General features: G+C 44.4%; 1 protein-coding gene across 1 annotated transcript in view; it reads left to right on the top strand.

The window, feature by feature from the left end:
- The first annotated feature begins 11,457 nt into the window (after positions 1–11,457).
- The window catches only part of plcl1 (phospholipase C like 1), a 110,075-nt gene continuing 108,361 nt past the window's right edge, over positions 11,458–13,171 (top strand). Inside the window, exon 1 of the mRNA XM_071341761.1 lies at positions 11,458–12,527. Within this exon, the coding sequence (XP_071197862.1) occupies positions 12,351–12,527 (177 nt within the window). The 5' untranslated portion in view covers positions 11,458–12,350. The remainder of the gene's footprint in view (positions 12,528–13,171) is intronic.

Below are 13,171 nucleotides of genomic sequence, written 5' to 3'. Positions count from 1 at the left end.
CACCCTCGACAACTACTGTGATTATTATTATTTGACCATGCTGGTCATTTATGAACATTTGAACATCTTGGCCATGTTCTGTTATAGTCTCCACCCGGCACAGCCAGAAGAGGACTGGCCACCCCTCATAGCCTGGTTCCTCTCTAGGTTTCTTCCTAGATTTTGGTCTTTCTAGGGAGTTTTTCCTAGCCACCGTGCTTCTACACCTGCATTGCTTGCTGTTGGGGTTTTAGGCTGGGTTTCTGTACAGCACTTTGAGATATCAGCTGATGTAAGAAAGGCTTTATAAATACATTTGATTTGATGATCCAGATGAAAGGGTTCAGAGTTTGCGGTAGGAATCCGGGGATATGGAGAGAAAAATAGGTCCGGTATGCTCTGGTTTGAAACACGTTGTACGAACTGGCGAGAGCTTTCCGAGCTAAAGGTTAGCCGACTGATAGCTGATAGCTGGTAGCTAGTTAGCTAGCTAGCTTCAGTTGAGGTAATCCAGTTCGGAGGTAAATAGAAATACTTTAGAAGAAAAAAAACAGACATGACAAAAACAAAGATGTCTGACTGCTAAGCCATCTTGGACATGATGTTGACTGGTTCACACTGATCATACTCTGATCCAAATCAATGCACTCCTGATTACAACATCTGCCTCGTTAGAAGGAGCCTCCAGGAAAGTAATGACTTTTGTCCTGTAATATCTTAACATAGACCTGGTGAATCTGTATGTCTTCTGATTTCATTGCAGTCATAGGCACAAAAAATGGAAACATTGATTAAGAAGGTGCATATGGTTATTGTTTTGTAGTATATTGGGAGCTCTTGGTAAGACTTTGCTTTCACTTGACTCTCAACAATGAAAACATGAAAGCATGTCACAGAGACCTTCTTGATGGAGCGGAAGGTTATTATCCTTCTACAAGCACTTTGTCAGAATTAACAGATGGAAGGAAAGAAAGAAAGGATGTTGCCAAACGGAGGTAATAAGAGGAGGAAAGCTAAGAAAAAACGACACAAATTCTTGAACAGAAAATGTATATCCCTTTGTCTGGAAACTGTCGGAAAGATGTCTAACCAGACACTGAGCATGACCGACCAGAACAACAGGAAACTGTCAGAAAGACGGCTAACCAGACACTGAACTGGACCGACCAGAACGACAGGAAACTGTCAGAAAGATGGCTAACCAGACACTGAGCATGACCGACCAGAACGACAGGAAACTGTCAGAAAGACGGCTAACCAGACACTGAACTGGACCGACCAGAACGACAGGAAACTGTCAGAAAGATGGCTAACCAGACACTGAGCTGGACCGACCAGAACGACAGGAAACTGTCAGAAAGACGGCTAACCAGACACTGAGGTGGACCGACCAGAACGACAGGAAACTGTCAGAAAGACGGCTAACCAGACACTGAGCTGGACCGACCAGAACGACAGGAAACTGTCAGAAAGACGGCTAACCAGACACTGAACTGGACCGACCAGAACGACAAGAAACTGTTAGAAAGACGGCTAACCAGACACTGAACTGGACCGACCAGAACGACAGGAAACTGTCAGAAAGACGGCTAACCAGACACTGAGCATGACCGACCAGAACAACCGGGAACTGTGAGAAAGATGGCTAAAAAGACACTGAGCTGGACTGACCAGAACAACAGGAGACTGTCAGAAAGACGGCTAACCAGACACTGAGCTGGACCGACCAGAACAACAGGAAACTGTCAGAAAGACGGCTAACCAGACACTGAGCTGGACCGACCAGAACAACAGGAAACTGTCAGAAAGATGGCTAACCAGACACTGAGCTGGACCGACCAGAACAACAGGAAACTGTCAGAAAGATGGCTAACCAGACACTGAACTGGACCGACCAGAACAACAGGAGACTGTCAGAAAGACAGCTAACCAGACACTGAGCAAGACCGACCAGAACAACGAAGAAGAAGAAGACGAACCAGCAAACTTCCACAGCAGTTAACCGACCAGAACGACAGGAAACTGTCAGAAAGATGGCTAACCAGACACTGAGCATGACCGACCAGAACGACAGGAAACTGTCAGAAAGACAGCTAACCAGACACTGAACTGGACCGACCAGAACGACAGGAAACTGTCAGAAAGATGGCTAACCAGACACTGAGCCGGACCGACCAGAACGACAGGAAACTGTCAGAAAGACGGCTAACCAGACACTGAGGTGGACCGACCAGAACGACAGGAAACTGTCAGAAAGACGGCTAACCAGACACTGAGCTGGACCGACCAGAACGACAGGAAACTGTCAGAAAGACGGCTAACCAGACACTGAACTGGACCGACCAGAACGACAAGAAACTGTTAGAAAGACGGCTAACCAGACACTGAACTGGACCGACCAGAACGACAGGAAACTGTCAGAAAGACGGCTAACCAGACACTGAGCATGACCGACCAGAACAACCGGGAACTGTGAGAAAGATGGCTAAAAAGACACTGAGCTGGACTGACCAGAACAACAGGAGAATGTCAGAAAGACGGCTAACCAGACACTGAGCTGGACCGACCAGAACAACAGGAAACTGTCAGAAAGACGGCTAACCAGACACTGAGCTGGACCGACCAGAACAACAGGAAACTGTCAGAAAGATGGCTAACCAGACACTGAGCTGGACCGACCAGAACAACAGGAAACTGTCAGAAAGATGGCTAACCAGACACTGAACTGGACCGACCAGAACAACAGGAGACTGTCAGAAAGACAGCTAACCAGACACTGAGCAAGACCGACCAGAACAACGAAGAAGAAGAAGACGAGCCAGCAAACTGGCTGCTAATCTACACAGTATCCAATGGTCTCTACTACACTGTTACAACAGAGTTAAAACAGTCATGGACAGAACTATATACAGTACAGTTGGAAATTGTAGCTCTTATGTACTTACTGTATTCAATCAAGGCTATCACAGGAGACTATACTGTATTTGTCCAGAGAACAGTAGCCATTGATTCCCTAACCGGGGTGCCAGTCTGGTTTTGTAACAGCCAGATGACAACACCGATACTTGGACAGAAGCAGACCGTCACCCCGGCTAGCCAGTAGTCATTTTAATTTATGTCTCAGTCAAATGATTTGGACACCACATGCTACATGTCTTTGTGGTCTGGAGGAATGTTAAAAAAATAACCTCAGCAGAGAACGGCTGAAGACTGGAAGTGCATCCTACTCCCTATGTAGTGCATTACTTTTGACCAGAGCCTTTATGGGCCCTTTGTCAAAAGTTGTGCACTACAATAGGGAATAGGGTGTCATTTCGGAATCAGACTGGGGCTTTCAGACAGGAAACCACTGTGATTCTAGAGTCACACAGGCCAGGCCAGAGCCGAGGACAGTAAGAAGGAAGCCAGGGCCTTCTTTAAACACTGCATACATCAGTACATTAAACACCCAGGACCTAAACAATACGTTCCTTTCTTCCCCTGCCAGGCTGAAGTGCTGGTCGCTGGCATACATCATATGCACATAGCTGAGTGAAAATAAACTCCTCTGCTCCAAATGTGTGTTCTCTTTCACACACACCATACCGTATGACCTATCAGAGTTGTCCCTGACCGTATTACCTATCAGAGTTGTCCCTGACCATATGACCTAATCAGAGTTGTCCCTGACCATATGACCTAAAACTCAAAGAAAACTATGGGCCCTAGTTATAGGCTCCATAGGTTTTGTGGTCAGGGACAACTCTGGGCCCGTAACATACTGAATGCACCAAGTCTAGAACCAACAGGACCCCTAAACAGCTTCCACCACCAAGCCATAAGACTGCTAAACAAGACTGCTAAATAGCTAATCAAACGGCTACCCAGACTACCTGCATTGACCCCTTTTTGCATTAACTCTCTTTCACTGACTCTATGCAAACACACTGTAGTCTACCCACACACTCACACATACTTACACTGACACCCAACACACACACACACACACACACACACACACACACACACACACACACACACACACACACACACTACATACGCCGACACACACATAACATGCACACACATGCATACAGATGCAACACACTCACACACACACACACACACTTTCACACTCACCACATACAGTACGCTGCTGCTACTGTCTATTATCTATCCTGTTGTCCAGTCACTTTAACCCTACCTACAGTATACTGCTGCTACTGTCTGGTATCTATCCTGTTGTCTAGTCACTTTACCCCTACCTACAGTATACTGCTGCTACTGTCTATTATCTATCCTGTTGTGTAGTCACTTTACCCCTACCTACAGTATACTGCTGCTACTGTCTATTATCTATCCTGTTGTCCAGTCACTTTACCCCTACCTACAGTATACTGCTGCTACTGTCTATTATCTATCCTGTTGTCTAGTCACTTTACCCCTACCTACAGTATACAGTACTGCTGCTACTGTCTATTATCTATGCTGTTGTCTAGTCACTTTACCCCTACCTACAGTATACTGCTGCTACTGTCTATTATCTATCCTGTTGCCTAGTCACTTTACCCCTACCTATATCTACATAGCTACCTAAATTACCTCGTACTCCTGCACATCGACTCGGTACTGGTACTCCCTGTATATAGCCATGTTATTACCTCGTACCCCTGCTCATCGACTCGGTACTGGTACTCCCTGTATATAGCCATGTTATTACCTCGTACCCCTGCTCATCGACTCGGTACTGGTACTCCCTGTATATAGTCATGTTATTACCTCGTACCCCTGCTCATCGACTCGGTACTGGTACTCCCTGTATATAGCCATGTTATTACCTCGTACCCCTGCTCATCGACTCAGTACTGGTATTCCCTGTATATAGCCATGTTATTACCTCGTACCCCTGCTCATCGACTCAGTACTGGTACTCCCTGTATATAGCCATGTTATTACCTCGTACCCCTGCTCATCGACTCAGTACTGGTACTCCCTGTATATAGCCATGTTATTACCTCGTACCCCTGCTCATCGACTCAGTACTGGTACTCCCTGTATATAGCCATGTTATTACCTCGTACCCCTGCTCATCGACTCAGTACTGGTACTCCCTGTATATAGCCATGTTATTACCTCGTACCCCTGCACATCGACTCAGTACTGGTACTCCCTGTATATAGCCATGTTATTACCTCGTACCCCTGCACATCGACTCGGTACTGGTACTCCCTGTATATAGCCATGTTATTACCTCGTACCCCTGCTCATCGACTCAGTACTGGTACTCCCTGTATATAGTCATGTTATTACCTCGTACCCCTGCTCATCGACTCAGTACTGGTACTCGTTATTCACTGTGTATTTATTCCTCATGTATCTATTTCTATTTTTATTTTTGTATCTTTAACTTTGCATTGTTGGAAAAGGACCAGTAAGTACGCATTTAACAAATAAAAATGTATTTGATTTATAATGTTGAGTCTGTGTTTTAATATGGTGTTTGATTGTGTGTGCGTGCGTGTGTGAAAGCATTAGTCTGAACCTGCTGTCTACGAAGCATGTGACAAATACAATTTGATTTGATTTGTAATGTTGTGTCTGTGTGTTAATATGGTGTTTGTGTGTGTGTGTGTGTGTGTGTGTGTGTGTGTGTGTGTGTGTGTGTGTGTGTGTGTGTGTGTGTGTGTGTGTGTGTGTGTGTTTGAGTGTGACAGAAGGACATGCAAGTGTGTCGGGGTGTGTGCACGTGTAAGTGTGACAGAGGGAAACCATGTTGTTGTCGTTCAAGGGAAACATGGGTTACTGGTTTGATTAGTTGGATTATGTTGCCTCCTAGTGTCCGACAATGTTATATCTCACAGCTTGAGGAAGTAGTCATGGATGCGATTGACGTACACTGAGTGTACAAAACATTAAGAACACCTGCTCTTTCCATGACATAGACTGACCAGGTGAATCCAGGGGAAAGCAATGATACCTTATTGATTTAACTTGTAAATCCACTTCAAGCAGTGTAGATGAAGGGGAGGAGACAGGTTAAATAAGTATTTTTAAGCCTTGAGACAATTGAGACATGGATTGTGTATGTGTGCCATTCAGAGGGTGAATGGGCAAGATAAAAGATTGAAGTGCCTTTGAACGGGGTATGGTAGTAGGTGCCAGGCGCACCGGTTTGTGTCAAGAACTGTTTTTCACGCTGAACTGTTTCCCGTGTGTATCAAGAATGGTCGACTACCAAAAATAAAATCCAGCCAACTTGACACAACTGTTGGAAGCATTGGAGTCAACATGGGCCAGCATCTGGAATGCTTTTCAGGGGGGGGGGGGGTGCAACTCAATATTAGGAAGGTGTTCCTAATGTTTGGTATACTCAGTGTATTTAACACTATGGCGGTTGATCACAAGTCCATGTTCCAAATTAAACTTCTATGTGATTCTATCAATAAAAATGTCAGTATCCCAGTGCTGTGCACTCTAACCCCATCCCAAACCTTAACCCCATCCCAAACCTTAACCCTATCCCAAACCTTAAGGTTTGGGATGGGGTTAAGGACCCACCCCCCAACAAACGTGGAATACTGAAGTGAGAACGTGAGATCTTGTTGCAGAGGAACAAAACATTAATCCTCCAGAATATAGGCCACATTTAGGCCTAAAAATAATGTATATCTGTGGTTAAGAATGAATGGGGGAAAAACGTAGGTTTGGTGGAAGAAACACATTCTGTACTACATGCAGACTGCATTAGAGTATAGTGAGTGGTTTGGAGAGCAGGTGTGAGTCTACCGGTCTTCATGCCCTAGCACAGAATGAGTCAGAGAGATAGAGAGCGAGAGAGACGAGAGGGAGATGGAGTGAATAACAGAGGGATGTGGAATAACAGAGGGACATCGCATCTGCTGCCTTCCTCCACTCCCTATTACAATAAGAGAGTAGGAGGAGGAGGATGGAAAGAGCTATGGGAGAGATATAACAAGATGATAGAGATATAAGGCAGCAAGTAGAGAAACAGCAGTCATCAGTTATAGCCTCTGCTTGCTATGGAGCCAATGACCTTACACATCTCAACACCTGCTGTACAGCCAGAAACTCCCCAAGACACTGCAATACAGCCATGCACACAGATACACACAATCACTCACACACCTGCCCTGTCTCACGCACATACACACACACATGCACACGCACTGATGTACACTAGCACATACACACATACGAGTGTGTGCACGCACGCACACACACAGAAATGCAATAGGGGTGAAGGAGAGGTCCATTTTTAGAGCTTTTTTTTTTACTGTCCTCCTGACATTGAAAGATTTATCCTGTTTTGAACCAGCATCTGCTAATGCCTAAATAGAATCAGGTAGCAGAACGAAACTCTGTCAATTGTGATTAATAACCTGGATAATCTGAATAATCTGGGTTTACAGTAACAATCCTTCAAACTGCTGATCCTCTTCAACCCCGGTAGGATCTGTCTATCAATAGGTTTGCATCTCACTCTTTACTTCATCCATAGATTACTCACATGTCATCAAAGCGCCACTGAGGAGCTTTCAAATATACACAAAGCACACAATCATGTTTGTTTGTTTTCCTTTCATGTGGTGACTATACCAAATGGCTTTGAGTTAAAAAAATATGTTTTTTAAAATCCAATAAAACATTCACAATTATCCCAATAACTAATATTCAGAAGTTATCAAGTTACAAAAAGTGTGTGTACGTGTTGTTCAGCATTTATAAATATACAGTACTGAAATATAATATTTGTTTAACATGTTTGTATAAAGCATTTTGAATTGGCACGTGGATATTGAATATCCAACTCTGGAATTTGCCCTAGCAGTGACAGTGATGGAAAACACCAGGACTGGCCACCCAGAAGATAATATTTTTTGGTTGGCTGTCTTTGCCAAAACTCTCCGTTGAACGTTCTCAGTCCTCCAAAATTACTAATGGCAACAAGAGAATGTGAAATAAACGTTTCCAAAATGTGGCTCTAACAGAATTGTCTGATTAGAACAAAGGGCCTTGGCCCTAGCCAAAAGGAGTGTACTACATAGATAACAGGGTATCATTTGGGATGCAGCCATAGTCTACTACAGAGAAGTTAAGAGTATGAATAAATGAATGTGTATACAATATGTGACTGTATCTATTCAAATCCAGGCCTATGTGTTTCAGTTATAAAGTGTTTATGTCTGTCTAGAACAGTGTGCACATCTGTGTTGGAGTGAGACACATGCAAGTGTATATTAGTGGTGTGTGTGTGTATATTAGCGTGTGTTTGTGTGCGTGTGTGTATTTAAGTGGTGTGTGTGTGTGTGTATATTAGTGGTGTGTGTGTGTGTGTCTATTAGCGTTTGTTTGTGTGCGTGTGTGTATTTAAGTGGTGTGTGTGTGTGTGTGTGTGTGTGTGTGTGTGTGTGTGTGTGTGTGTGTGTGTGTGTGTGTGTGTGTGTGTGTGTGTGTGTGTGTGTGTGTGTGTGTGTGTGTGTGTGTGTGTGTGTGTGTGTATATTAGTGGTGTGTGCGTGTGTATATTAGTGGTGTGTGTGCGTGCGTGTATATTAGTGGTGTGTGTGTGTGCGTCTGTATTTAAGTGGTGTGTGTGTATATTAGTGGTGTGTATGTGCGTGTGTGTCGTCAGTCATGGGGCAGAGTGTGTTCAGGGTGAACTGTTCCTTGGCACCAGGGGCGCAACTTTCACTGGGGACAGGGGACATGTCCCCACATTCTGAAATTGTATTTTTGTTCCCCCCCAGTTTTATCATTGGAATGTGATACTAAACGAGGCATCGGTGTGCTTTAGGACCATGCGGATGCCTCCGAGAGGGCAGGTAGGCTGTTTGGAGTGTTTATCCGACTGGATACATTTTTATAATAATGATGATGCCCCCCCACCTCTAAAACCAAAGTTGTGCCCCTGCTTGGCATCAACAAGTCTTTTTCAAGGCCTGAGGAGGGAGACAGCAGACCAATTCACAGGCTCAGGCTGGCCATCCACACACACACACGCACACCACTAATATACACGCACACACACCACTAATATACACACACACACATACACACGCCACTAATACACACGCCACTAGCACACACACACACACACACACACACACACACACACACACACACACACACACACACACACACACACACACACACACACACACACACACACACACACACACACACACACACACACACACACACACACACACACACACAGACACACACACACACAGCACCGAGCCTCCAGAATACTCATCTCTCTCTGTTCTTTAACACCAGCATGACACATAACATGAAGGCACCAGTTTCACCATGGCTAGGCTATACAGAGAGTTGAATGTCAGTTGGACTTCTCTCAGTGCCCTCTGAAGCAATTCAATCTCTCTAACTTCATGGTGTCTTAGGGACCTGTAATATAGACAATGTAAAATGAATGGGATTAAGGTAACATATTATAAGAATATATATTAATTGAAGTGCTATTTGGTTTTTCACACCGAAAAACATGTGCAATATCTTGTGTATATTGGTTTGACCCGTAAGGAGAGATGATAGACCTATGGAAAATAGTCCATATTTTCCCTTCAATGAATGGATTTGAGTCAAAAAGCCATGAATATCAGCGTGGATATCAGCAGTGAGTTGCAAGGACTCGAGCGCTAATTACCCGATCGGCCTATCATACATGCCATAGCGCGCCCACGTGCCACATCTCAACTCCTGGCTAGAATTTGTTGTTGCGAACACCTGCAATAAAGAACGAGAGGCAAGTGAGCTTTTAACGAACTCACACCTACCTGCAAACTATTCCACCTCAACGAAAGGGACACATTAACTTTTGCTCAAGTCAATAGGAGAGACCAATTGATAGGCGTATACTTCTTCAATCTATGAAGGTGCTCAGTTCAATCATAACTCTCCTTTTAAAATACAAAGAGTACAAATATGCCTAAATGACTGTAGCCTATATATACTGAACAAAAAAATAAATGCAACATGTAAAGTGTTTGTGTCTGATTCATGAGCTGAAATTAAAGATCCCAGAAATGTTCCATACTCACAAAAAGTTTATTTCTCTCAAATGTTTATGCACACATTTGTTTACCCCTGTTAGTGAGCATTTTGTCCTTTGCCAAGATAATCCATCCACCTGACAGATGTGGCATATCAAGAAGCTAATTAAACAGCATGATCATTACACAGGTGCACCTTGGGCTGGGGACAATAAAAGGCCACTCTAAAATGTGCAGTTTTGTCTTGTATTTTCTATTTTTAATGGTTGGCTTTAGGCTTATATATTTTACTTAGTTGAGACGGAAGTTAAAGTCCTACTGCTACTTTGGCCTATAAGCTATCTCTGAGTTCTATGCTCTCATTTCTTTAGCCGCCAATGGATCACAGTGTATCAATGTGTCCATATGGCAGAGGCTGGTGTTCTCCATTAGTTGAATTTAAATGTTTAGATTTGTATTATTTTTATTCAGCTTTTTTTATGATTAAGCAGGTGACATTGATTTTAAGAAACAAAAACGTTATTATTAAAATGAAACTGTTCCATGAAAATGCGCATTGGCTATGAAAATAATGACAACTTGCACTCAGATCGGTAGAAATGCTAGCATAAATTGTGAGCTTACCCAAACTTGAAACTCACCTGCTGCCTATGGTCAGCTCAGGGCCTGTTCTAGCCTTTTTGGAGCCCTTAGCAAGTTTTTCAGTTTTAAAGTTAATTTCCTGCAAGTCCAGGGGGCCCCCATTGACTTATGCCATGTTAATATATATGTTAATATAATATCTGAGTGAGAATGACTAACAAATCAATGGGGGCCCCCTGGAGGTCAGGGCCCCTGGGCACATGCCCTGTGTGCCTGGTTGGTATTTGTCCATGATTGTTACAAGTTTAGATTGCTGTCTAGACTAAGTACCAATCTAAAAATAGTTAGCTGAAATGGCTGATTAAGTGACCGTCAGTGACTGCCATAACAAGAGGAAATCTGCTGATGCACAACCACATTTCGAAATTGCACCTGCTGTATCCTACTATTCTTACTCTCAATAGTTAGTTAAGACCCAACTGAGTTCCTTTTTTGGGGGGTCGGACCCTTAGTGACCAGGGGGGCAGGAGCCCCTGTAAAAAACCTTTGCACCCATTGGAATGGAAATCAAATGCAAGGGATTCGTTCTGGCGCTAGCCCTGGATGTGTTCCTCTCTAGTGAGTCCCTCCTGCCTTTCCTTGGGGTCCGCTGTCCCTAGCCCTCTCCTCGCGACGAGAACATGTGGTACGCTTCCAAAATGAGGCATTCCAGAGCCAGCTACATCTGACTCCACCCATCCAGCATTGTTTTGTCAACTGCGTGCGTTTTGGAGCTACGAGTGCCAAATACCCATGTGTATTGGTTGCTTGGCGCGTCAATTATGATTTATAGAATAAGTGGGAGGAGCAACGCCAGAGAGAGGTGGGGAGGACTAGAGGCGGAGCAGCTGTCAGTTGTGTTCGTTCGTCCTTCTCGTCAAAATCTGTTGCAGACTCGACTAAAGTGTTTAGCAGCTCAGCGTACTTTGAGAGCTTAACCAATGTACGGACCTATGGGAGATAAATCTTGTTCTCCCCATAACAACATATCACCGCGTAAAGTTGACTGCCTTGCACTTTGGTAACTGTTGGATGGTAAGGTAGACTGAGTTGGCTTCTTTGAGCAGGAAGGTTAGGCTACCCTGGAAGACTACACCTAAATACGTGTGTTGTTTTAAGGATTTGTATGCGAAGTTTCTTCTTCCGAATGTTAATCTATCATTGAGTGTGAGGTAGCATCGTTGGAAGTATGCAGGACTGCTGCCAATCTGTGAGGTTGGGACTTGTTGCGTGAAAAACACATCCCCCGGGAATAGTGTTTTCGGGTAAACCCTTTTTTAAAACCAATTTGCATTCAAGTCGGTGCGTGTCAGTGGTGTTTTGATTTCACAATAGGGCAGATTTTCAAGTGTCTGTGGTGGGTGTTCCCCAATCCTCTGATTCTAGCCCTGACAGTATACAAGTCAGGTCGACTTTGTGGAGACTGGAGAGCGAACATGAGACTGGATGTGATGGACTTTAGGCGTGATTAAAGAAATTGAAGTAATTACCTAGGCCTACCCAACTGCCGGACCGGAGCGGCTTTAATGGTCTAACGGAACAGCCGTCGCCAGATGTGCGCTGGAGTCCAGTTCCGTGGTTCATATTTTTGGAAAGGCGCAGCAGACCCCTCCATAGCCTACCCGTGCACTTATATGTAAATAAATGGCACCCATAAACAACCAAAGACCAACGCAAAATCACTCCGAGGCAATACGTCGAATTTAGTGATTTCCTATAGCCTGTAACCGCTGAGAAGATGTCGGAGCAAGAACGCTATGGGGACGGACTGTGCGACGATGGAGCTCCGGAGATCATCCCGCCGAGAGCGTCCAGGACGGGAAGGCGGAGCGGAGTCATCCTCCCCATCCAGGACAACGATACCATCGTCCTGGAGGCAGTGAGGGCAGCCCCACGCAGGAGCAGCATCATCAAGGTAAGATAGATTAGTTACTTAAAGGGATGGTTGAGGCTACATGTAATGATAACACTGGCAAATTATATCTGAACGATTTAGGTTAACAGATCTGTTAACCTAAAAGCTTACCTGAGCCATTTGTTTACCTTAGTTCACCCCATAAAATCAAATAGCCAGGCCTCAAATTAAAAAGCCATCGGCTAATGCAGTAGTTCCCCACCTATTTTGGTTACAGTACACCAACTGAATTTTGTTCTGCCTGGAGTACCCCTGAAGTATCCCCTCGTGCATTTTACCAGTAGGCCTATGGTCTCTTGAGTCTTCTCAAGTATCCCCTGTGGATTGGCCAAGTACCCCCAGGGGTTATATTACTCCTGGTTGGGAACCACTGGGCTAATAGCACTGGAGCCTTCCATTGCACTGTTCAGAATGTGTATTCATCCACTTAAAATGTCTCTGCAACAGACACTAGACATGGAGCCGCCGGATAAAGGACGGTCAGTAATGAATAGAAGTAGGATAGGCTACAGTGGGTTGTGATTACATTAGTGTGCGAACATGAACAAGCACCAGACAAATGCCAATACTCTTCAGAGACGGTCTCAATTTGGGTCTCAGACATATTAATCCCTCACACTGCACAGCGAAATCAGTTGTGTACA

The sequence above is a fragment of the Salvelinus alpinus genome, chromosome 14 (assembly GCF_045679555.1).
Source record: "Salvelinus alpinus chromosome 14, SLU_Salpinus.1, whole genome shotgun sequence".
Classification (NCBI taxonomy): Eukaryota; Metazoa; Chordata; class Actinopteri; order Salmoniformes; family Salmonidae; genus Salvelinus; species Salvelinus alpinus.
Note: the sequence above shows the minus strand (reverse complement) of the source record. Positions and strands in the feature narration are given on the sequence as shown.